We start from the raw sequence: 27,476 nt of genomic DNA, 5'->3' as shown, positions 1-27,476 counted from the left end.
ACTAATTGCACTTCAGGGACCCTGGGCTAAGTGTTAGTGATTCCTGGAAGAGAAAGGTATGGCCCCTGCCCTCAAGGAGCTCAGAATGTAGTAGAGGAAACAAAACACATGCAAAACCATAATACACAATAGACAGCATAACTGCCCTAATAGGCTTATGCACAAAGAGTTACAGCAGTTGAGAAGATGGAGAATTATTTATAGCTGGAGGAAACAGAGAACTCTTTATGGAAGAGGTTGGATTTTAAATGAGGCTTGAAGAATAGATGGGATTTAGACATTGTTATGGACTGAATGTCTGTGTCCCCTGCAAATTCATATGTTGAAGCCTTAACCCGAACCCCCCATGATAGTATTTGCAGATGGGGCCTTTGGTGGGTAATTAGACGTTGATGAGGTCATGAGCGTGGGGCTGCCGTGACGGGATTCATGTCCTTAGAACAGGAAGAGCCCAGAGCTCTCTCTCTCTCCACCTTAAGAGGACACACAGCAAGAAGGCAGCTGTCTGCAAGGCAGGAACCAAATCTGCTGGACCTTGATCTTGGATTTCTCAGTCTCCAGAATTGCAAGAAGTAAATATCTATTGTTTAAGGCACCCAGTCGATGGTATTTTGTTCCAGCAGCCCTAGCAGACTAAGACAGATGTGGACCGTCAGGAAAATGAGCATCCCAGGAGAAGGACCAATGGAAGCAACAACACAGAAATGGGAAATTATGGGGCAGATTCAGAGAGCGGTTCAGCTTGTCTGCATCACAGGACACGTGAAGCCTGGTAATCAAAGATGCAACTGGGAAGATAGATTGGGGTCAGATTGTGATAAGCCATGAATGCCAGGGGAAGGCATTTGACCCGACCCTGGAGAACGTGGAGCACAGTCAAAACTTATTTCAGCGAGAGAGTAACATGATCAGAGCTTCAACATCCATCAACTCAACCATATTTTCACCTTAACACGTAACGGTGGCAGCGAGCTGGCCCCAGAGTGCCAAGCTCAGCTGCGTAAGGTCAGGCAGGGGGTTGCTTGTGTCCCCGCGCCTGAGACGGGAGAACTAACCGCTTATTCAGGCTGTCAGTCACTGAGTCACTCAAAGCACCCTCTGCGTGGGAACGACAGTGAACACTTCTCCTACGTACTACTTAGCAGCAGGACTTGCCCTGCCCCACAGCTGTCATCCGGGACCAGGACAAAGAAGAAGCTTAAGAGGATCTGAGAGAGGAGTCTGTAGACATTCCCATTTTTACTGGCTGTTTCCGTGAGCTTGGCTGACCGTGCTGGTCAATGCTGATTTTTTTCTGCATGAAATAGAAAAGCAGAACTCTGTTGATTTTGTGTTTTATGGCTGATCGATGGGGTTCAGAGTGAGGGCTTTGAGACATGCCGAGGGGGAGGAACCGTGCTGCTTTTGATGGCCTCATTTGTGTCGCGTCTTCTTCTGGGAAAGAGGAAGGTCAAGGTGAATCCCTCTTTCAGACTCAGATGACTCCGGCGACGTCACCCCTGGGCAGAAGAGGCAATGGTGCGGGCGTTTCCAGCCGGGCCGAGCGAGGCGAGGTGACATTTAAGGGCTTTGAAGAAAAGCTGCACTTTTAGCAGAGGGACCCCAAACTGCACCTGCGTTTCTGCAGTCTCTTCACTTGCTTTTTATATCCTTGCAGGCTGTCTCTGGAATTGCTGAAAGGTGGAAAATCTGCACATTCCTTAGGCATTTGGAAAGACAGCCAGGGCGGGGAAGAAAGTGGTGAGAATGAGGCTCTCCAGGAAGCAGGCCGTCAGCCAATCCTCATCATCTTGATTTCTGTAATACCATCACTAATAATAATAGCTGTTAAACAGCCTCTGTGCTAAATGCTTTACTTATGCCCAATCGCATTTGATCCTCGCAAGAACCTCTGAGGAAGTAATGATTGCTTCTATTTTATGGAAGAAATCAAAGCTCTGACAGGTTAAGAAGCTGGTCCAAGGTCACACAGAAATAAGCCACAGAACAAACGTGAGCCCAAACCCTACACTGTTAGTAACTGACCATGCTGTCTCCTCTGCCTTACTCTTCTCACCTGTGTTATGGGGCTAACCATGATAAGGATCAAAACCAAACACAGAGAAAAAAAAATACTCAGCCACAATGTGCGTCGACAGGTCTTGCCAACCATGAAGCCTGGCAAATATACAGCACCACTGCCCTTGAGTCCACTCTGCGCTCTTCTGTCAGGGACATGGAGGATTTAGATGTGAATGTGCTTCCAAAAGCCAAAGGGTGTTACCAACTGAAGTGTTAATATCATGAACATTTCAAGAGTTGGGGAGCTTGTCCGCTCTATGATATGCAGGAGTCAGGGAAGCAGAGGAGAGAAGGGCCTACCCTGGGATCCCCAGAAAACATTTGACTAGGGAAGGAGGCTAAACGGCCTCATAAGCAAAAGCAAGAGGGAAGAGACACATGCAGAGATCCATCTGCTGCATTTAACAGACGGAGCAGAGACAGATGCGTCCCTAACCCAGCATCGCCCTTCCCTTCCGCCAATGAAAGCTTTCTCCATTGTTCTGCCCCCTGCAAGGTTTGCATGGAAAAGCAGCACAGCGTGGACATCATTAAAAGTATCATGACTGGAGGCTGAAATGAGGCACTGATCGTCCAATTAGGCAACAGATTTCATAAACAAATGCAATTCATTCTGCCTGCAGCCTGACATCGCTGTCTGAGGACCACTGCTGAAAATAATGTGTCTGCCTGTGTTCTGCTTAAGCTTTCGGATGCCGGAGAGCCCCACTAAGTCACGGGGAAAGAGGTCTGCAGATGGCTTGCTGCAGCCAAGCAGCAGTGAATGAGCCCCCGCCCCAAGCATCAGCCCCCTCCCTGCCCCCAGAAAGCCTCTGAATGTCCCAGTTGCTGTTAAACTGCCATGGCTACAAAGCCACCGGTGCAGCCAACCGGAGCAATGGCCTCCCGAAAAATGACAGATTTAAAGGAAGAAATACCGCGCACTTGCTGGAGGCGAGTTATTTTAATATAATGCCAAGATGACAGCTCTCCACATTTAATCATCAGACTCCAGATTTTTTTGCCACGACATTAGAATCTTTCACAATTTGGGAGAAGGCTTCTTTTCCACCCATGCCTGACAGTTGCGTGTTGGCAAGAAATGTCTGTAAACTTCTCCAATTATTTTTAATAAAATGTAAATGATTGTCTGCATAAGCCCTCTCTTTCCCAGCTGCTCCCGCCCACAGCCAAGGGTAGCAGTTGGCCATGCCTTCCGGGCAAGGCCTCTGTGGCTTTGTAGTTTTCCTCGCGGTACTAACTTGCCACTCAGAAGGCTTGCCTCTCTCTTTGTCACCTGCTATTATGACCATTTCTTTTTTAATGGTGTCTGTGATCAGCATCTGTCAGAGAGACTGTGCATTTGATTATCTGCTCCTAAGTGGACTGAAGCAGCCGGATGCCTCCCAATCACAAGCTCAGCTTCATCTCAAGGTCTGGCAGCCATCGAAAGGGATATTTGCATAAGTCTCGAATTTGCTAATTCTTACAAGGTCCCCTAAGGTAGGTCTGTACCGTTCTCACACCCGTTTCTTCCTAACAGATGAGAAGCAGGAAGGGCGACACATTATATCTTAATTAAAGATACACAGCATGCTAGGAGAACAGCCAGGACTCATACCCAGTGCAGAAGCGACTGTGCATTTCTTCTTTCCCAAAACTTTCAGTGGGTGTCTACCATCTGGAGGCCCTGAGGATGCAAAAATAAATAAGACCCAGGTCCTTCTCTAGAGGAATTAACAAGGTAATAGAGCAGACAGACAGGTGAATAGATAACGTGAGCACATGTGAAAGGCAACACAATCCAGGTAAGCTCAAAGCACCACAGAAACGCTTCCACGACTTAGTGTGCCTGTGGGGTTGGGTGTGGACTCATGGAGACTGACAGCTGAGCCGCGCCCTGCAGGATGCTCAGGTAGGGAGGGGAGGAAGGCTTCTGCCTGCTGACAGATAGAACCACACAAGCTAAAGCAGGAGACATGAAATAGCCTGGAGTGTTTCAAAAGCAGGGCATCACAGGAATAAAGACACAGACGTAGGGAATGGACTTGAGGGCACGGGGAGCGGGGAGGGTAAGCTGGGACGAAGTGAAAGAGTGGCATGGACATATATACACTACCAAATGGAAAATAGATAGCTAGTGGGAAGCAGCCGCATGGCACAGGGAGATCAGCTCGGTGCTTTGTGACCACCTACAGGGGTGGGATAGGGAGGGTGGGAGGGAGACGCAGGAGGAAGGGGATATGGGGATATATGTATATGTACAGCTGATTCACTTTGTTATAAAGCAGAAACTAACACATCATTGTAAAGCAATTATACTCCAATAAAGATGCTAAAAAAACAAAAGCAGGGCATCTTTGGGGAGGAAAGAGTCCAGGCCCCTGAAAGGAGGGAATATCCGGGAGCTCAGCTGGGAAGGAAGATGGCGATCAGAAGGTGGATGACTTTAGTGGTTTTCTAGTTACTGCTGACCTAACGCCTGTCCCAAAGGAGGCTGGAATAAGTTCTGGTATGTCAGCAACCCTTCTCCCTGCCCCAAGAAAGGGCAACCCAACCCACGGGGTGAAGTTGCTACTAACCTGTGTGATAAACCAACCAGGGTGCCTTCAAAGGGCAAAACAGCCACTGAGACTAAGGAACCCACTTCTGGCACCTGAGTAAGCAGGAGAGAACTCTGCTTTCCTTAGAGGAACCTACAGACGCTCAGCCTCTTCCAGGGCTCTGTTCAACAATTCCTCCCTGCCCATTAGTGCTTGGTTCACCTTCATTCACAGCCTTCTCTTTAACTGGAGTGTGGGCCTTTCAGAGAGAACGGGGCTGTCATGAGTTCCCGGTCCTTATCTATCACCTGAAAGAGAAGCGCTGATACGCCTTCCCCAGAGGAGGGATGAATGGCTTCCAAGGAAGCAGTGCCCGGAGCCCCCAGAGCTGCCACCTCCCTCCCATCTCATTTTCACCTCTTTCTGAGGTGCAAAAGCTGGGATTTGAGAAGCGGTGCTCTTGATAATAACAGAAGGCATTTTGCAGATCTGGGTTAGCTTCTGGATTGTATTCTGGGTAAGTAATGAGTGCTTCTTTCCAGCAGCCTGGCCTCCAAAGCTCCACTCACGAGAGACAAGTGAGGGGTGTTTGAGTCCTACTAAGGGTGTCCCCAGAGATTAGCGACATTCCCCGCTCTGTCACCAGCCGTGTTTGACACTGGGCACCTCGCCCAGCACCCCCGGCAGTGTTAATGGGCAATTCACGTACGGGGCCCTCTCAGGATGCCTGGGCAGATCCTTGCTTTGCAAATGCAAAATAACATTCCCAACAAAGCACACGCCTGCTTCTGGGCGATGTACATGATCCAGCTCTACAGCCTCTCGCACCTGTGCTGTCTTTGCAAGTTCCCTTCCTTCCCTTTCACTGTGCTAAATTGAGATATAATCGAAGCTGAAAGAACCCAACTCTTTTACATGAGCTCCACTTCAAAGGAAACATACAATCTCGTGAGGTGACTGTATTTATTCTGCCACAGCTCAGGATGAGCACCACCATACCACCTCACCGCAGGTTCCAAATGACAAATTTTGAGGGCTATTGAACACGCTGAATGTTTTCAGAGCAGATCCGTGGAAAGTTACTTAGTGCAGCTGTCTCGGTAATTGTGATACATTAGAGGAGTGTGTGGTGCTTGGCGGCCTGGGCGGTGGGACAGCCTGGGCTTGGGATTCAACACCACAATCTGTGAAACCAGCAGGGAGACGGCTGCCTGACGAGCATCCCGAGCCAGGGTTTGCAGCTTAATCTTACTTGGTTCAGTGGATTTGTTTCCCCTATCAGGAGGTCACGAATAGAGAGCGGATAGAACCAGAGTTATGGTGATGCCTTTGAACCAGCCTGGCATGCCTATCAAGTGGGCTGCCCCCCACTTACATCCCCGTGTCTGGAGAGTTGAAGGCAGGGTGTGCGCACCCTCCAGGGTCCTTCTTAGTCTGGAAGCAACTAGAGTGTTTCCCCTCAACCACCTTCACGGCCCCTACCACCATGCCTGCACCCTGCCCCTTGGCTTCACGATCCGACATATCAGCCAGGCTCCTAGGCTTAAAAGGGATTTAACATTCCAACATACACAAGTTTTTTCCTTTAGTTCTTCATTCGGCTGTGCATGTGTGAATGCCCTTGTGCTCCCTAATTGACTCAGGGAAGGGCCTGGCATGGAATAACAATAACACTCAAAAGTGACCATATAGCCCATGCTTACTAACTATGTGCCAGGCAGACATCAAGTGCATAACTTGTAATTGCCTTTTTACTCATAACTACCCTGTGATAAAGCTATGATTATTATCCCCATTTTGCAGATAAGCAAACTGAGGTCAGGAGAAATGATTAAGTAGACATTAATGACTGCAAAACTGTGTGTTTTTATAACAATACAATGACAATGGTGGAAATGGCCAGAGTTATTAAAGGAAATTATCTTCTGGAGCAGAGGAAAGAACTCAGATTTCAGAATCAGATAGTCCTGGAAATCCCAACTCCACTATTTACTAGCTGTGAATTTTATACCATTTTCTAATGTATCTGGGCTTCAAAATAATTACATCTATGATTGATTTTTGTAAGCATTGCATATTAAAAAATATATGATGGCTTAGCACAGAGTAGGACCTCAAGAATACACACCTGTCCCTTTCTCTGTCCCTATCTCAGTCCCACATCTTATGAGCCACAGTCCTCCCTGCATCTACCAGGCATACGTTCCAAGACCCCCAGTGGATGCCTGAAACCACCGGTAGCAATGAACTCTACATATATAATGTTTTTTCCTATACATACATACCTATGCTAAAATTTAATTTATAAATTAGGCACAGTAAAAGAATATCTGAATTGCCAGCATCAGTACTCTTGTGCGTTGGGGCCATTATTAAATAGAACACAAGCCCCGGGATAACACAGACCGTCAGTCTGATACCCCAGATGGCTACTAAGTGACTAACAGGCAGGGCAAAGCGATGGTTCACGTCCCAGATGGGATGAAGTGGATGGCAGGAGCTTTCATCATGCTACTCAGAACAGCATCTTAAAACTTATAAATTGTTTATTTCTGGAATTTTCCACTTAATGTTTTCAGTCTGCAGTTGCCTGTAAGTGAAACCACAGAAAGTGATACCCTGGATAAGGAGAAACTACTGTATTGCCTGCTGAATTGCTTGTGGTAACCCAGAGTCACTTTATGGTTATATCTCATTATTAAGATGTAAAAGTGAAAGTGGGGCAGGGTTGGGTATGGGCAAAATGCCTACACTCATCTCTACTCAGAAAGGGCGTAAAATAAGGGCATGAATCAACAAAACGCCTAGAATGATTATCCGTGCATAAAAAATATTTACAGGGGAAAGCCTTAATTAACCAGGACCCAACTGTGGAATCAGTTAGCTAGTATTTCTTCTCTCTTGGCCTAAAGAATTATGAACCAAGAACAACAAAACAAACTTTCCAAAAATAGAACAGAACTGAAATAGAATAGAACAGTCTTAAAATAGCTACTTCCTAAAATAATGAGCTCCCTGTCACTGGACATATTCAAGCAAAGGCTGGACAACCAACTGTAAGAGATGTTGTAAAGGAGATTAATGCATAAGCCAAGTGTTTGATGAAGTCAGTGATTTTTAAACTTTTTAGCAGCAGAACATAAAAAAGATAAAAGTCGAGCCGCTTGGGGTGAAGAGAGATGGGAAGCTCTGATCCCACCATGAAAGGGCCGAGGAGTCCCTGTGAAGTCTTAGGACTCAGGAATTAAGCCAATAAGAAAAGCCAGCATTTGCACAATATCTCGCAGTTTACAAAGACTTCCTGTGCATGCAGGTTATCTTTCAAGAGTATGTTACAGGTGAAGTTCAGACTAATACACATTGTGCTTTATGGGAGTATACACTTGATAGCCCAAGTAAGGTGGGTGTGACGTGATTAATTTGTAAGCAGAGGGATATCTTGCGGGGTGGGGAGGGGTGCGGTGTGTTTTCATTGCAAACCCAAAACAGGGGGAAGTAGTCTCCTAAAAAGAAGGAAGAATCTGGAGCCAAGTGACAGCTTGGCACTCAGCTTCCATATAGGTGAATGTTCCAGGCCCTGGGCACTACCAGAGAAGCGTGGAAGGTGCAAAGCCCTAAGGTGAGAAAAAGCACAGACAGGGGCTTCCCTGGTGGCACAGTGGTTAAGAATCTGCCTGCCAGTGCAGGGAACACGGGTTCGATCCCTGGTCTGGGAAGATCCCACATGCTGCGAAGCAACTAAGCCCATGCGCCACAACTACTGAGCTTGCGCTCTAGAGCCCACGAGCCACAACTACTGAGCCCACACGCCACAACTACTGAAGCCTGCATGCTCTAGGGCCCGTGCTCCACAACAAGAGAAGCCACTGCAATGAGAAGCCCGTGCACAGCAACGAAGAGTAACCCCCGCTCACCGCAACTAGAGAAAGCCTGCGTGCAGCAATGAAGACCCAACTCAGCCAAAAAACAATTTAAAATAATAATAATAATAATAAGCACAGACAGAGGCTCTAAAGATTCCAGGATCCAAGTGGGTAGGGAGATTGAAATCATTAAAACTAAGGATAACATCTAGATTTTTGGCTTCAGTAACTAAGGAGTTGGTGGTCACATTATTGACATGGGAACAACTAACAGTATCAGTGGAGGGGGCATTAAGAATTCTATTTTTTTCTTTTGACACTGAAGTGTTTTATTTAGATTGTTAAAACTAGAAATATAAGATGAAGAATTCTATTTTGGAAATATGATAGATCAGATATCTATTAGGTACTCAAAAGTATAAATGATATAAGATTCTTTCTTTCTCTTTCAACCTACTTAGAGGCCACCTTCCATAGGATGGCCTCCAAGAGTCTTCATTTTTGGATGCGGGATAAAACTAAGGATCCACACGCAAAGTGACTCTGAAATATACGCTGGCCCCATAGCCAAGCTCTTCCTATAGACACAGGTACTAACAGGGGATGGACTGGAGGCTTAGTTGAGGACTTGAGGTCGCTGAGTCCTCTTACAGCTGTTCGATTCATCAGAGGTTCAGTTTCAGGGGGACCATGCCAATCCCAGGGCTGCTAAACATCAGGCAGCCCCCAACTGCAGCCGTGAGGCTAAGTTGGTAGCATGCTCAAAAGCAGCCGCGGCTTTGTTCTTACAGAAAAGCATCATAAGCTCAGCTCATAAGACTCATCAGCCATATCCTTTCCCATTGCTATTCATGCGTAATTGAGCAGGGTGCCAGGGACCGTCTGCCTAACCGTGAGATTATGATGCAGAGATGCAAACACATCCCATTAATACATAAACCCAAACTCGTCACTTGGAACGTGGAAAACTTCCTGCGAAAGGGTCGAGGGATATGTCTTTCTGACTAAGAAAAAATGTTATTTGAGGTATTTGGAGCAAGATATGTGTGGAGTGTTGCAATATTCCCAGTACTGCCCCCGACCCCTGTTTTCTTTATGCTCGTTTTCAGGATGTGAGTCCATATGAATGAAGAGCCATAATAGAAGCCACTAATGAAGGAAGACTGGTGCTTCTAAAGGGCATCACCCCCAAGAAGCTCTGAATTAAATACAAGGGAGGAAATGAACATTGGGGTGCATGTATCTTTTTGAATTATACTTTTCTCTGGACATATTGCCCGAGGGTGGAATCGAAGGATCACATGGTAACTCTATTTTTAGTTTTGTAAGGAATCTCCATACTGTTCTCCACAGTGGCTCTACCAATCTGGAGAAAACTGTAATTCAAAAAGATACATGCACCCCTATGTTCATAGCAGCACTATTCACCATAGCCAAGACATGGAAACAACCTAAGTGTTCAACAGATGAGCAGATAAAGAAGATACGGTACTTACATACAATGGAAATAATGCCATTTGCAGCAACATGGATGGACTTAGAGATTATCATACTAAGTGAAGTACGCCAGACAGAGAAAGGCAAATATCATACGGTATTGCTTATATGTGAAATCTAAAGAAAGAAAAAAGATACAAATGAACTTATCTACAAAACATAAAAAACAAATGTATGGTTACTAAAGGGGAAAGGGAGGGGAGGGATAAATTAGGGGTTTGGGATTAACATATACACACTACTATATATAAAATAGATAACCAACAAGAACCTACTATATAGCACAGGGAGCTATATTCAATATTTTGTAATAAAGCTATAAGGGAAAAAATCTGAAAAAGAATCTATATATATACATAAATATATATTATTGAATCATCGTGCTGTACACCTGAAACTAACACAACATTGTAAAGCAACTATACTTCAATTTAAAAAAAATAACAAGGGAGGAAAATACTGTACTTACTCCATTCTAGGAGAATAAATTGACCAGCCTGTTGAAAGACATAAACCCCGTTCATGTGAAAGTTGCAGACACGTATCTTCATGGTTATCTGTGGTTGATTTGAAGTTATTTATCAAACCAAATCAATCCAACTGATAACCAGACTACTTCTTTCACCAGAAATATTTCAGATTTCTTTTCTACTCTCTTTCAAGATGTAAGCTCCTTAAACTCCTAAGTGATCAAGTTCCTCATGACAGAGGATTATTAATTCTGATCCTTTTACAATTTGGAACTTCAATGAAATCTTCCCATTTGTCACCTGTTTAACCCAGCACAGATTTGACGCCTCTCAGATTAATTTTGGTGATGAATCCGATTTCAAAGAACATTCATCCAAAGTTGAACCCATGCACCTGCTAATGTATTTCAGTACTTTTACTAATAGCTTTAGAGAGCTTTTTAATTTATATTTCACTGTATATTAAGATATCCTCCTTCAGTTTGCCTGCATCTCCGTGAGAACATTTTTCATATTTCAGATTGACACCAAATACTAGAACTAAATGGATGAGATAATTTTAAATATTATGCAAATACCCACGCAGGTCAGGTATTTTAATATTTTCTCATCTCGAATTTATTTCTGTACTTGTTGAATGTGGCTTCTCATATGTCCTTTTAAGTATCTTCTTAATTTTTTAATGACATTTTAGAAAATTATTTGAGTCTGTTCTGTGTGTAGAAGTTTTTATGAAATGCGAAAAGGCCATGGGGGTAATGAAGTAGAAACTATTCTGGTTTGGAGTTTTTAGCACAATAAGGACACATAATGCTGCTATCAGTATGTTCACTGATCTTGGGCAAATCACTTAACCTCTATGTAAAATGGATCGAATGGTGCTCAGCTCATCACCATCCACCCAACTCTCCCAAGACAAACTTCAGAGTCATTATCTCTTCGGTCCTCTCCCATGTGGATCAATGGAGCCAAGGGAGAAAGATGCTGGGGGATCTGCAGCAGGGGCGGGGGCGGGGTGCGTTGAGGATGGGACACAAGGATTATTAGCATCCTATAACTTCTGTCCAAGAGGAGGGGTATGTTTCCAAGAACTACTCTTTGAGTCACAGTAAATACAGCCTTTAAGTTCTCTACCAGTTCTCCTGTCCCCACTATTTTTCAGCTCTGCCCACATTACTTCATCCCTATGGTCCCTTCCCTGGCTCAAGCCTGTATCACCCTGATGGCTGCCTCAGCTTCCTACTTGATCTTCCTGCCGCAACTCTCTTCTCCTAAAACCATCAGGTTCCTTCAGACCATTCACCTGCCAACAAACAAACGTACCCTTAGTGGCTTCCTTCCTTACAGGAGAGTCAGTTTAATTCAATAGTAGTTTCTTGAATATCTCCCAAATGCCAGGAACTTCTCAGCTACACCATGAAAGACCTTCAAAAGCTGCTTGCTGGACCAAAGTTGAGAACCAGACACACAGGCACAAGGCAGACACCCGCTCACCAAGTATCTGTTTTCATTAATTTATACTTATTCAAAGATTTTTTTAATTGACCAAAGAAAGGGGAAGAAAACAGTGCATTAATAATGGTGCCTGTGTGATAGTTGAAGAGATAAATTCAGAGGAGGGAATGAGATGGCAAATCTCTTCCCTTTATGAGCCCTAATGAGGGAAGAGTTTAGGATATAAGCCGAAGTGTGTTCAGGGGAGTCTATAAGACTCTGGTCTTGAGAAACATAGCCCCATAGACAGCTCGCTCTCTCTCTCTCTCTCTCTCTCTCTCTCTCTCACACACACACACACACACACACACACACTCACGTGAAATGGAGTAGAAAAGACCCTGCTCTATCCCCACTCCCCATTCCCAGTCACAGATCATGGGACATGTTTGTGTCCCTGATAGTTGCGTGTGGTCACCAGCAGAGGTGCCCCAGCTAGGCAGAATGTTTTGATGGAGGCACAGTAAGCAGTGGAAAGCTCAAGAAACCTTAATGAGAACACCGGAGCAGAAAATGCAAGCAGCTGATCCTGAGTCCAGATGAGATAGATGCCTTGCTAGGGGGGAGGAGGTGCTCAAAAATACCTGGGGGAGACTTTGGGCATATCCTAAAGGATAAGATAGCAGTGAAAAGCCCCCAGAATCAAGACAGTAAATGCTAACGCGACCCCATTATACTCACCAGCAGGTAAGGTCTGGGACATCCCCATGGGAGGATCATCTTCCTCCACACTGCATCTCCAGCATCTCGTGGATAACCTGTGTCCCAGGGACCTGGACCCCTGTGCTCACATGCTTCTGGGTCTTCTTCCTAGAGCACCTTTCCCTTCCCCTGTGGCTGGTGACATCCCACTCAGCCTACAAGGTACCTCATTTGCCAGCCCCTCCATGAAGTCCTCCCTCCACCCCATATCATCACTCTTCCCCCAAAACCGCTAGGCAGAATCACTCACTCTTTCCACTGTGCCCCCTACCACTTGGTACATACATTGCACTTTTTAATTATATTCTTAGTCACTGTTTTTATGGCTACTCTCCCACTAGGTTCAAAGGCGGAGGCCAGATTTATTTCAATGTTTTATGCAATCAAAGGGCAACCTGAGGCCTGGCCCTATACATATCCAGTTTTCCCTACTTCCTGCCCCAAAGGCCAGGGTTCTGCACCTCTCTGTCCTGTTGGTTCCCACATTCTCTTAGGTTAAGCCCCACTGGGACTCTTAGCAAAGTCACCCCCCTCCTCCATGAAACTGTGATGTCCCCAATGCCCATTCAGTGGTTGTACATGACAGGCACTCAGTGACCATTTATTAAATGAAGGAATTCCTTGAATGATTAAATGACAGGACAAATAAGAAGCGGAAAAAAGAATATGTGCCATGTTTCTTCTTGGCATGAGTTTCTGTGAACATTCATAAATAATAAAGTTTCAGTGAGAAAAAAATGTGTTTGTTAAAAATGAATCCCTCTCATGCTTTTTTAAAAGCAAATCAAATGCCAGCTTTGTGGTTTTGTCTGTGTGACCTCAGGCCAGTCACTTTCCCTTCACTTACCTGTAAAGAGGAGATTCGTCCCTTGGCTAGAATTTATTGAGCATTCCCTCTGTACAAGGAATTGTGTTAACCACTTTAATTGCATTGTCTCACTTAATCCTCAGTAATTCCATGAAGAGTTTAATTCCATTCAAGAGTTTAAATAATCTGCTCAAGGTCACACAGCTAATAAAGCCCTAGAAACCCGAGCCTAGGTGTTCCTGATGTCCATGCCCAAATGCTCAAATTCCCCTATCTCCTTTAAGATGCCTTCTGTCTCTAACTGTCATAAATTCTATCATGTTAAGAAACATCTGTGGCCTCGAACATCATGTGCCAGACCAGTTGTGAGCCCCTTTCCTCCTCCTACAACTAAATAAGTTTGTGAAGAAAACGTATCCTATTGCATGATGTTTGTAAATTAATATGCGGTTTACTCCTTTGTCACACGAGGATCACATATGGAACACCAATGTTTCAATCTTTCCTTGAACATGCACTTTGGAACTGCCTGTGCACATCCAAAATGGGTCATTAAAGAGGGAACAGGTGGAAAAAAAAACATATGTTCATCAAATAGATAAATGGATAAATAAAATGTGGTGTATACACACGATGGAATATTACTCCACTCTAAAAAGGAAGGACATTCTCGCACATGCTACACTGTGGATGAACCTTGAGGACATGACGCTAAGTGAAATAAGCCAGTCACAGAAAAGACAGACTGTATTCCACTTGTATGAGGGGGCTTGAATAGTCAAACCCATCAAGACAGAAAGTGGAATGGTGGTTGCCAGGGGCTGGAGGAAAGGGGAATGGAGAGCTGTTTAATGGGGACTGGGTTTCAGATTTGCAAGGTGCAAAGTGTTCTGAAGATGGATGGTGGTGATGGCTGCACAATAATGTGAATGTACTTAACACTACTGCAGCATACACTTAAAAATGGTTAAGATAGTAAATGTGTATTTTACCACATTTAATGTTTAAAAACATTAAAAGAAAAACAAACAAGTATACCAATTACTCAAAACAGGGGGGGATAAAAGCCACCTCCAAAACTCTGATGATCATCCTCTATTTAGCAGGAAACAGCTATCATTTGACAGAGCTGTGAGAGCTTGGATAAGGGGCAGGGGGGTTTAGACAGGGGATATATCCTCACAGAAGGAATCTGGGCAGATGCAGGAGTAGCAGGAAGGCCTCAGGGAGGAGGGATTTTCCCAGGTTTGGCTTTTTATGTTTTTTGTTTTTTTTTTTTTTTTAGAATTAATCAGTTACTGAGGTACCTGCAATATTATATATATAAAAAAAGGTAATTGGGGCCTCCCTGGTGGCGCAAGTGGTTAAGAGTCCGCCTGCCGATGCAGGGGATACGGGTTCGTGCCCCGGTCTGGGAGGATCCCATATGCCGCGGAGCGGCTGGGCCCGTGAGCCATGGCCGCTGGGCCTGCGCATCCGGAGCCTGTGCTCCGCAACGGGAGAGGCCACAACAGTGAGAGGCCCACATACCGCAAAAAGAAAAAAAAAAAAAAAAAGGTAATTGGTTCAGGAACTAAGTTTTCTTTCTAATTTTCTCTTTTTCTCAGTAAATAACTAGCTGTGTGACTCTAAGCAAGCCACTTAACCTCTCTGGATCTCCATTTCTTTATGTAAAATGGGAGAGAAGGGGACATGATGGCATTTAATTTTCCTCCCAGCCATAAAATCCTGATTCTACAACAAATTACCCTGTTTCTACTCCCCTCCCACCGCCAAACCAGCCCCACCACCACACAAAATACAATTTAAACTTATCTTTCTTCCTTCCAATACTTCAAATTTTCCTCAGGCAAATTGTCTCCTTAAATGGAAAATATTTTTCTACATTGTGAGAAGTATGGTTTGGGGGGCTTTTTTTTTTTTTGGCCTAAGATGCATTCTTTTCATTAATACAACCACATACTTTGTTTCAGTTTCAATGATAAAGAGAATCACCAAATTATCTCCCTGCTCACATTCCTCTTCCTCCAAAGTCACCAACTACTTCATTACCCTGGAGACTTGCTTCAAGAAAGAAGGAGTGTGATAAGATGAAATGTTTTTCTTTCTAAACTCTTTTGTAACTTGAAAGGAAATAAATTGTACTAAGAAATCCATTCACTTATGGCAGTTTTTGCAATAGAACTAAACTTTCCATGATGAGAAGCCAAGCATAAAGCAGTATTAAATCAGGGTCAAATGTCAATAAGGCTTAGCAAGTGCAAATGCTCAGGGCAACCCCTGAGTACAGTTCTTCTCAATCTGAAGACCTGTGAACTAAAGACACAAATGATCTGCCCCACACGCTCAACATACAATAATAATACCAGAGTATTATAACTGTGATAGACACTGTCATTCAAAAGTGGGGGTCAGAGGGGCAGGGTGGGGGACATAAGGGAAAAAGAGTCACATAGCAGTCACTGGTCCAAAGCAATTCTGAAATTCATTTGGGCATATATTGCCAGTTCCTTGATTAGGGCTCAGTTCTGGGAGTGGTTTTCTAAGGCTCTTGGTGCTACCCTCTGGAATTTTGTCTCCTCTCTCTTGGTTATTATTGCAAGCTTTCTTTTGCACAAGAAATGATCCATGTTTGCAAGTAAGCAGCAGTCTCAGCATGCTTCCCACCTACAAAAGATTAGGGACCCAGAGCCTTTCTTCGTTTTGAACTACGTCCATCCATTATACTCCAAGCTTATGATGCTTCTGTCAATACAATTCTCTTAAAGATCTTTGGGCTTCCTATGAACAGTAGTGGGATTCACTCCACTAGACAAAACTCCACTCAGAAATCGTTTTGATGTAGGCCCCAGTCTGTCTTGTGCTGAAAGTCAGGGAGCTGAGAAATAACACCCTTAAGATTCTAAGAAAATTTTTGTCTAATGCTAATGGTCTATAAAGTGCACCCTTAAATCTTTCTGAGGGGCTTCTCTGGTGGCGCAGTGGTTGAGAGTCCGCCTGCCGATGCAGGGGACACGGGTTCGTGCCCCGGTCTGGGAAGATCCCACATGCCGCGGCGCGGCTGGGCCCGTGACCCATGGCCACTGAGCCTGCACGTCCGGAGCCTGTGCTCCGCAACTGGAGAGGCCACAACAGTGAGAGGCCCACGTACGGCAAAAAAAAAAAAAAAAAAAAAAAAAATCTTTCTGAAATCTTAACAATGTGCCCTATAGCTGTGCCCTTAAGATAATCTTTATCCTGAGATCAGGTCTGATAGATATTGAGAGCTTTGCATTATGGAGAGGCTGAAAATAAGATATAGTTTTATTTTTACCCTTAGTAAGCTCTGGATCCTTTATATTTTCTCTGATTTCTGCTTGAAACTGAAAAAGTTCCTTCTTAGTATCTTTCTCTTTCTCACTCTTGTATAATATTTTATCATAACTGGCTAAAAATAACCAATTAGCACTTTTGACATTCTTTCTGAAAATCTCCTTATGCAGGTTCGCTATTTAATTAGGTACATTTCTTATTGTCCATGTTACGCCAAGCAACACTTACCCTACATTTTCTGCCACTATGTAACACGGGTTGCCTTTCCTCCAGGCTCTAGTAATAGCCCCTTCCCTGTCCTTCCAGTTGCATCAACAATTCCTTTGAGGATCTTCCAGGCTCCTCCTACCTTTGAGTCACAAAGCTGATGCCACGTGTTTTAAGGTTTTGTTTCAATCATATCCTACTTCTAGGTATTATTTTCTGTTCCATTTGTCTATTACTGTATAACTGACCAGCCCATAACTTAATGTCTTAAAGTAATTTATTCCTAGATCTCACAGCTCTGCAGATTGACCAACTTCAGCTACACAGTTCTTGCTTGGGGTCTCTTGCACAGTAGCAGTTAAACAGTGGCAGGGCTGAAGCCATTTGAAAGCTTGGCTGGGCAAGATCTCCTAATGACCCATTCACTCTTACATCAGGCATCTCAGATTCTCTTTCTTTCTCTCCCTCTCCCTCTGTATCTCCCCCACCCCTTGTCTCTCTCCTAGTATATATCTTCCAATGCCTCCCCATGTGGCATGATTCTCTTATAGCATGGTGGTCTCAGAGTAATTTCACATCTTAACAGTGAGGTTCTCAAAGGGCACATCCCAAGCGTGAGTGTTCCAAGAGGCCAGGTAAGCAGCAAGACTTATGCCTGAGCCTCAGAAATCACACAGTGTCAAAGCAGATGTGCCCTATTGGTCAAAAGTGAGTCACAGGGCTCACTTTTTTTTTCAAAGGGGCAGGACAAAAATACTAGGGGGCACGATTCATTAAAGGCACACCTTTGGAGACTAATATGGTAAAACCATTGAAAAACAAAGAGAAAACTCTAAAAAACAGTCAAATAAAATATGACATATTACCTTCAAAGGACCAACGAGGACTAATGCTGGCTTTTCAAAACTAAAATGATAGCATCCAGAAGATAATGGAATAATATTTTTAATTTTTTAAATTTATTTTCCTTTTTTTGTGGCTGTGTCAGATCTTAGTTGTGGAAGACGGGATCTTCGTTGTGGCATGCGGGGTCTTTCATTACGGGGGTCTTTCATTACGGCACGTGGTCTCTTCGTTGTGGTGCTCAGGCTTCTCTCTAGTTGTGGCACGCATGTTTTTTCTTTCTAGTTGTGGCACTCGGGCTCCAGAGTGTGCGAGCTCTGTAGTTTGTGGCACGCAGGCTCTCTGGTTGAGGTGCGTGAGCTCAATAGTTGTGGCGTGCGGGCTTAGTTGCCCCACGGCATGTGGGATCTTAGTTCCTTGACCAGGGATCGAACCCCTGTCCCCTGCATTGGAAGACAGACTCTTTACAACTGGACCACCAGGGAAGTCCCAACATTTTAAATTTAAATTCAGTTATTTGCTGATAGAAAATAACTGCCAACTTGGAATTATATATCTAACAGAAATAAGCTACAAAAATGAAAAAAGTAAAAAGATATAATTTACAATAGTATCAAAGGACATCAAATTCCTAGAACTAAATCGAAACTATGTGCAAGACTTTGACACTGAATAAGAGATATTTTTTAAAGACTTACAGATTTAGTAGAATCAAAATTAAAATTCAAGCCACTGCTTTTACATAATTCACTGGTTCTTCTCATGGAAATGAAAAGAGTTAAAAATAAATGAAGTAATCTAAAAGAACAAAGCTGGGATCTTATTCTACTATATATCAACACCTATTATAGAGTCAGGGTGGTAATGATGCAGGAATAGACAGACTGACCTATGGAACATAATAGAGATGTCAGAAACAGACCCACACATACATGGTCCCCTGATTAATAACAATAGCAAAGAGGCAATTCAGTACAAAAAGATTTATCTTTTCAATAAACAGTCCTGGGCCACTGGATATCCATGTTAGGGGAAAAAATACATGACCTGGTTTCTCCTTACTGCTTATAGTGAAATGTGAGAGAAGAGAGATAAATTACAGGAATTGTCAGGCAAAACGGAACCAGAAACTAAAGATGTGGAAAATCCTCAGTCTATTCATATTGCCAAAAATGAGAAAGCATGCTCTGAATAGATCACCACAGGTGTGGCTGGACAATCACTCCATAAAGAGATTGTCCAGCAGCCAGCTCAGTAGAAGCCAGGAATAGAGATGGGATTATACCAGGAGAAACACTGCCAGCATGGGCTAAAGGAAACAGATAATGGACAAAAGGAAGGAAGGAAGGCTTTTGAACTTCTGGGATTCCACAGGATGGAACAATAGAGCTATTTAGCTGTGAACATGCCTTATCCCTCAAGAAAAGGGGTGAAGGATCCGGAAGGTGATTCAGAGATGGGCAGGACTGCCACTGCCACTGAAGGTCCAGAGAGCACAGGCCCAGGGTACAGGGCTGTCTTCTCCTTGGCTTCAGAGGGCCAGGCTGTTGCCACTAGTGCCTCAGAGACAGGCTGCCACCCAGAACCTTGGAGGTGGGGTCACCAGCCAGAGCTTCAGGGGCAGAGCTGCTACCTAGGACTGTGGAAGGGACAATGCTGCCCCAGTGGGCTCAGAGGGAGGAGAATCAAGCCCAAAAAGATTACTCTTTTTCTTTTTCTTTTTTTTAAAATTTTCATTATTCTTTTGTTTTCTTTTTTTAACATTTTTATTGGAATATAATTACGTTACAATGATGTGTTAGTTTCTGCTTTATAACAAAGTGAATCAGTTATACATATACATGTATCCCCATATCTCTTCCCTCTTGCATCTCCCTCTCTCCCACTCTCCCTATCCCACCCTTCTAGCTGGTCACAAAGCACTGACCTGATCTCCCTGTGCTATGCGACTGCTTCCCACTAGCTATCTATTATACACTAGGTAGTGTATATATGTCCATATATACACTACCACTCTCTCACTTTGTCCCAGCTTACCTTTCCCCCTCCCCGTGTCCTCAAGTCCATTCTCCAGTAGGTCTGCTTCTTTACTCCCAGCTTGCCCCTAGGTTCTTCATGACAATTGTTTTTTTTAAGATTCCATATATATGTGTTAGCATACAGTATTTGTTTTTCCCTTTCTTTTTTTTTATTTTTATTTTTTGCTTTATAACAAATTAAATCAGTTATACATATACATATGTTCCCATATCCCCTCCCTTTTGCGTCTCCCTCCCACCCTCCCTATCCCACCCCTCCAGGCGGTCACAAAGCACCGAGCTGATCTCCCTGTGCTATGCGGCTGCTTCCCACTAGCTATCTACTTTACGTTTGGTAGTGTATATATGTCCATGCCGCTCTTTCACTTTGTCACAGCTTACCCTTCCCCCTCCCCATATCCTCAAGTCCATTCTCTAGTAGGTCTGTGTCTTTATTCCTGTCTTACCCCTATGTTCTTCATGACATTTTTTTTTCTTAAATTCCATATATATGTGTCAGCATACAGTATTTGTCTTTCCCTTTCTGACTTACTTCACTCTGTGTGACAGACTCTAGGTCCATCCACCTCACTACAAATAACTCAATTTCATTTCTTTTTATGGCTGAGTAATATTCCATTGTATATATGTGCCACATCTTCTTTATCCATCCATCTGTCGATGGACACTTAGGTTGCTTCCATGTCCTGGCCATTGTAAATAGAGCTGCAATGAACATTGTGGTACATGACTCTTTTTGAATTATGGTTTTCTCAGGGTATATACCCAGTAGTGGGATTGCTGGGTTGTATGAGGCAAGAATATACAATGGAGAAAAGACAGCCTCTTCAACAAGTGGTGCTGGGAAAACTGGACAGCTACATGTAAAAGAATGAAATTAGAACAATCCCTAACACCATACACAAAAATAAACTCAAAACGGATTAAAGACCTAAATGTAAGGCCAAACACTATCAAACTCTTAGAGAAAAACATAGGCAGAACACTCTATGACATAAATCACAGCAAGATCCTTTTTGACCCATTCCTAGAGAAATGGAAATAAAAACAAAAATAAACAAATGGGACCTAATGAAACTTAAAAGCTTTTGCACAGCAAAGGAACCCATAATCAAGATGAAAAGACAACCCTCAGAAAGGGAGAAAATATTTGCAAATGAAGCAACTGACAAAGGATTAATCTCCAAAATTTACAAGCAGCACGTGCATCTCAATATCAAAAAAACAAACAACTCAATCCAGAAATGGGCAGAAGACCTAAATAGACATTTCTCCAAAGAAGATATACAGATTGCCAACTAACACATGAAAGAATGCTCAACATCATTAATCATTAGAGAAATGCAAATCAAAACTACAATGCTATATCATCTCACATTGGTCAGAATGGCCATCATCAAAAATTCTACAAACAATAAATGCTGGAGAGTGTGTGGAGAAAAAGGAACACTCATACACTGTTGGTGGGAATGTAAATTGATACAGCCACTATGGAGAACAGTATGGAGGTTCCTTAAAAAACTAAAAAAGGATTATTCTTTAGCCTTAAGATCTAATGGAATTTTGCCTTGCTAGGTTTCAGACTTGCTTGGGATCCATCATCTCTTTCTTCTTTCCAATTTCTCCCTTTTGGAATCTCAAGCCTCACTCATATCTGATTTAGATGCTAGTTAGCAGAGACTTTGGACTTGGAGTTGATGCTGGAATTGGTCAAGACTTCTGGAACTGCTGGGATAGAGTGAATGTATTTTGCATGTGAGAAGGACATGAATTTTGTGCTAAAATATTCATTCATAGCTGCACTCTATGTAATCAACCAAAATTGGCAACTACCCAAAGGCCTATAAATAGTAAAATGGAGGGACTTCCCTGGTGGCGCAGTGGTTAAGAATCCGCCTGCCTATGCAGGGGACACAGGATTGAGCCCTGGTCCAGGAAGATCCCACATGCCACGGAGCAACTAAGACCATGCACCACAACTACTGAGCTTGCACTCTAGAGTCCGTGAGCCACAACTACTGAGCCCACATGCCACAACTACTGAAGCCCATGTGCCTAGAGTCCGTGCTAGGCAACAAGAGAAGCCACAGCAATGAGAAGCCCGCACATTGCAACGAAGAGTAACCCCTGTTCGGTTCAACTAGAGAAAGCCCACGTGCAGCAATAAAGACCCAATGCAGCAAAACAAAATTTTTTTAATAAATAAATAATATTTTTGTTAAAAGAAATATATAAAAAATAGTAAAATGGATAAATGAATATTGGTAGATCCACACAACAGAATGCTATAAAGGTTAGCATCCACTCTTTATAACTGAATGCAACAATGTAAGTGAATCTCACAAATATAAATGAGTAAAGGAAGTCATCACAAAAGAGCATCTAACATATGATTCCATATACACAAAATGCAAAAACAGTCCAATGTAATCTATGATGTTGGAGTCAGGAGAGTGGGCATGCTTTGATGGGAATAAACTGGAGAGGAGCATGAGGGCTCCCAGAATGATGCTCACAGTCACGTTCAGTTTCTTGATCTGAGTGCTGGTTACACAGGTGTAATCAGGTTGTAAAAATCCATTGAGCTGGATGCTTATTATGTGTGCACTTTTCTGTATGTATATTATACTCTGATAAAGTTTTTCTTTAAATGAAGAAATAAAAATGCTTTCAGATAAATAAAATTCAGAGAATTCAGAGCCAGCAGGTCCAGAGTAAAATAATTGTGAGTTTTTCAGGCAGAAGAAAATGATTCTAGGTGGAAAAATGGAAATGAAAGAAAGCATGAAGAATAGCAGACTATAAATAGGTATGTAAAACCAAAGAAATATTGACTGTATAAAACAATAAGAATAGTATCTTATAAAGTATAAAGTACATGTAGAATTAAAATACATGATAATAGCACAAAGGATAAGAATGGGATCGATGCAAAGTATTCTACATGCTTACATTTTCCAGGAAATGGCAAAAAAATAGTACTAATTCATAGTAGATTCTTATCAAGTCTAGTATGTATGTTATAATCCCTAAACACTAAAAGAAAAATAAAACAAATTATAGCCAAAGGCAAGTAAATAAAGGGGGAAAATGGAATAGTAATGTTCAAAATTGTTGATTAGTTTAAAAAAGGCATGAAAGAAGAAAAACAAAGAAAACAAATAGTAGACTTAAGTACATTAAATAGTATTTATATCAACATAAATGAACTAAATATTTTAAGACTAAAATTTCATTTAGTTTCATTATTTAACAAGCATTTCCTGAAAGTCTACTGAAGTCAAACAAGATGCTCACTGAAGCCCTATACAGAGAGAGAAGGGAAAAGTTGCTCTACTTTCTCTTTAGATGGGTTGCATAAGGACCAGACTTTTGATACTCCCTAACTTTACCAGATCTGAAGTACAAAAAGAAACAGGAGAGGAAGTATGAGTAAAATCAGGTCACAGTGTATATTTTCCATTTCCCAAACCACCCCAGCCCAGGTCCACACAAAACTACACGTGAGAAGTTATCTTACCCATCAGAGTCAACCATCTCTACTCTCCACGACAGTGGGAAATCCATCATCTTCCCAGGCTGCTATGGACTCGGGTATCTGAGAAGGGAACTCACCAAGCAAAGAGTAGATGGCTACAGAAGAGACGGCTCTGACAGACACCTGCCCCCTCAACTGTCCCCAAGCTCAGCTGTCTCTTTCCCCTCAGGGCAGAGCAGATGCTTAGCAAGAAGGAAAGCTCTGGAAAGGGCTTTCCAAGTCCAGTCAAATGTGGACAAGCTTTAGGGCTGAGAGAACATGTATGTTCTGACCTTTTTCTCATAAAGTAATTTTAGTAACGAAAACTATGAAACATTTTTTTTCACTAAATTGTTCTTTGGTTCGCTTTAGAAAGCATGGGTTCCAGCTCAGATAGATGTTTAAAAAACAGCAGCAACAACAACAAAAACTCATGGCATAAAACTGGATTCTTTCAGTTTTCTGTATATTTATGGTTAAGTGGAGTCTATAAATGTGACTCTTGTAGTCAGTAATCTCAAAGCTTTTTTAAAAACACAAAGTTTAATATCTAGCTCAGTCATTTTCCAAGGTTATCTTAGTCTTTCTGAGGGAATGTGGGCAGTTGATTGCATGGTATTGTAAGTATGACAGTTAGGATCCCAGAAGAAAAAATAGTAGCCTTAAGGGAGCAAATTCATATTAAGAGAAGGAAGACTCATATCTACTCCCTACCCCAGTTTATTCCCCATCTCCAGGAAAAAAAAAATTAATAGAAGCTGCAGCTCCAAATTTTGTACCAGTTGCTTGATTTATTTGACCACTTTTCTTTTTTTTTTTTTTTTTTTGACCACTTTTCTAAAACACTGGTTTGATCAAATCACAAAAGAAGTCATATTTATGTGTTTGACTTTCCCCACTCTCTTATCCTAGTTTCAACACCAGAAAAGTGCTAATAAGTTGGGGAAAAAGTGAACACTATTCAAGGGGCAAGAGAGACAGAAAAGATTCAGATAATCCACAAATCTGTAATGAGTCTCAGAATTAATGAATGTAAATTATATATACATTGAGCTAGGTAAAGACTGGGGGGCACCAAGATATATATATATGTATATATACAAGGGCACACTATCAGTGGAGGTGTTATAAAGCTGCTCAGATATATAATGAGCTATCTTAACTTTTAGTTGTCATGCACTGAGCATTTTCAAAATACATGTTTATAATTTCTTAGCTTACAAAGGTTTTGTTACCTTTAGAGAACATCATAAAAATAAGTCAAATGGCATTACCATAACCAGAAAGAGGAGGGCAAAAGAAAGTTAAATACCTTAGGCCCTTTATACTTGTAAAAGTAATTTTCTTTTACGTTAGAAAGCTAGCGTTTTGTAGATTTCAGAAAAGGGGAATGGGTTGCAAAAGGGTTAAAGTCACCTCAAAGAATCACTGAATTACAAGCATAACCCCTGACCAGGCCACTAACTGTTTTCTAGTGTTTTACGTAAAACTCAAAATTGAATTTGCCAACAGACATGGAAAATTAAATTCCCTTGAGGAAGTTGCAAAGGCCTACATTTTGCTACAGGAGAAATAGAACATTAATGGAAGTTGCATAATATCTGTCTTTTTTAATCAAAATCTCAACAGGGCCCTGAACAGTAGCATGCCTCAAAGGAAGCAGCACAGAGAGAGGAAGCAAAGCACCCCTTTGTGCAAATCTGCCGAGTCTATTAGGAGCATGCATGATGGATGAGGGACGCGCAGGCAGAGGACAGATAACATCTTTGAGTGGTTGAACATGCATTTAGATTGTTCATCCGCTCCTGGTGATTTGAGCAGAGAAACTACTAAAATGGGTTTTTAAGTACTTTACTTTCTAGACCTATAGACCTATAAAATGAAGAACTAACAAGCTAAAAGAAAGGTAGTAAGGCAAGGGGGAACATGCCCTGAACCCAGAAGATGTGGTCTGGCATTGAAGCTCCGCCACTCACCAGTACTGGGACTTGCCTAAGTAATTTAACCTCAATTTTCTTATGTGTAGAAGACAGTAACACTGCCTGCTTCACAGGATTGAAATATCACTGTACACGTGAAAAGTCTGACAGATATTAGTTACCACTACATCATCAGCTGATGCAGACATTTAATTAGGAAATGCATTGGCATGGCCAATGCAGGGCTGGGGGGTGGCATACTGCCTGGGGAATGACCAGCAGGCTGTCCCCTAGGAGACCTCAGGGAATTGCATTCATTATCTTTGTCAATTTATCATAATACAGTGTCCAACCCTCAGAGAGGCAGATTCAAATCCCTGATTTTTCAGCACTGTGAAAACAGATCTTTTTCTGAATAGCAAAAATCACTTCAAGCAACCTCATGGTTCTGATGTATAAAACCAAAATTGCAATCTAATTAATGAAAATTCTACTTTGCATAGGAACAGAATACATGCTTCCATAGGTCCAGCCCATTCTCTCCCTGAAAACAAGCTTACATGGAAAACCAAACCATAGGCAGGAGGAAGGTTGCTTGGGGATAAGAACTCAGGTGAGTAGGTCATCAGCACATTTCAGGTGTCCATCTCTTTATAGGCCCTCAGGTGTAATATGTCCTCAGGGCTATCTGAGAGGTGGGTTGGCTCCGGTGATCAGGGCTTGGGGTATTGTATATATGGCTGTCCTATCTCCATTTTAGGGGAGGCAGACCATTGAGGCTGGGGCAGGGCACATAAGCAGGAAGGTGGCAGGAGATAGAAGTGAAAACTAAGCATGGACTAGAGCATATGCCATCTATAAAATATGTCTACCAAAATATCTATGAATGTCTGTGACTGCTTTCTGGGCCTTACGTGGGAGAAGTTCTACAGGTTTTCTTGGCTCCAGTTTGGAAAGAAAGTACCTTTCAGTCTGCGTGCTATCTGGAAGACTCTCTCCCATTACTTAGGAATGCCTATCAATCATCTCCCCAGCTACAGTGGCCTGAGCTAGAAGCTGATCATCCACCACTTTATTACTTCATGCCTCTTGCAGGGTATCATGACAGCATGATGGGCTGACAGGGGTGCACGAGGTGCAGAGCAGGTGGCCTACAGGCTCAATTAAATGGCACATTAACATTCACCTAAGCAGAAAAAAGTGGGCTACTAAGTTTTTGTGAGTTTTCCAAAGGATTCTTGAGCTAAAGAAACAGTGCATTTATTACTGGGCTCTAACCTTTCCATTTAAATGCCCTCATGTGCCTGTCAAGTTCACTGCTGGCTTGAAATATAGCCAGAAGACAAAATGATCGACTGGTCTAACTTTCCAAGAACTACTGTAAAAAATGTTTCTACTAAAGGCTCTTTTTTTTAAATCAGAGGCTCATACCACTGTCAAAAAAATTGTAATCCACAGGGGACTTTATTATTGTTCGCCTACTTGAAAAGTTAGTTTAAAAAAATAATAGCCAACCAAAAGAGATAAAAAAAAACTAATTGCACCAAACAGAAAGGAAAAAAGAAAAAATTAGGAATATTTTGAATAACAAACTACATCCATTTAAACAAGACAAGAGGGAAGTGAGAAATGTTTCTGATGGTAATAATAAATATTTATTAAGTGATAACTATGGGCAAAGCATTGCTCTAAGCATTTTATATGTACTATCTCATTTAGCTATTACAAAATCCCTATAAAGTAGGTACTGCTATCCCCATTTCAGGTGGGGAAACCAAAACCAAAGAAATTATAGTATTCCTTTTGAGAAAGAAGACATTATTTTCACTGTTCCTTTAGGTCACTTTTTATATGAATAGTAGTATTTGAGGACAGGGCAAGATTACACATTCTGTATTACGCTAGGTCACAAGGCATCACAACTTGTCAAATCCTATACAAATCCCATCTGACCAAGGCAGCATGGATTGATCTTTAAGAAAACCAGGCACATTGTGGAAACCTGTTCTGTAATATACGGGTCAAGTCATTACCCTAAGACGTAATGCTGCATTGTCAAGAGTTCAAGAAAGCGAAACTGGTGGACTGAGTTCTGAGGAGAGCTGCTGTTTCACTTCCACTCTGAAGGCTAGTAAGATATTCTCTCATGTTGCTGGGCAGCGGCAATGAGGTGCAGCTCCCAGTTAGCCATGTACGTGATCATGAGGGTTTATCAGGATGTA

At 42.5% G+C, this 27,476-nt stretch overlaps 1 protein-coding gene across 1 annotated transcript in view; it reads right to left on the bottom strand.

Moving 5' to 3' along the window:
* Positions 1–1,700: 1,700 nt before the first annotated feature.
* Positions 1,701–27,476, bottom strand: part of LOC132477412 (protocadherin-8-like) — a 39,130-nt gene continuing 13,354 nt past the window's right edge. Inside the window, 5 exon segments of the mRNA XM_060079773.1 lie at positions 1,701–1,797; positions 3,927–3,980; positions 5,667–5,858; positions 5,959–6,125; positions 23,211–23,215. Of these exon segments, the coding sequence (XP_059935756.1) occupies positions 1,701–1,797; positions 3,927–3,980; positions 5,667–5,858; positions 5,959–6,125; positions 23,211–23,215 (515 nt within the window).

Source organism: Mesoplodon densirostris, chromosome 17 (assembly GCF_025265405.1).
Source record: "Mesoplodon densirostris isolate mMesDen1 chromosome 17, mMesDen1 primary haplotype, whole genome shotgun sequence".
NCBI classification, from domain to species: Eukaryota; Metazoa; Chordata; class Mammalia; order Artiodactyla; family Ziphiidae; genus Mesoplodon; species Mesoplodon densirostris.
This window is presented reverse-complemented; position numbering and strand designations above follow the sequence as displayed.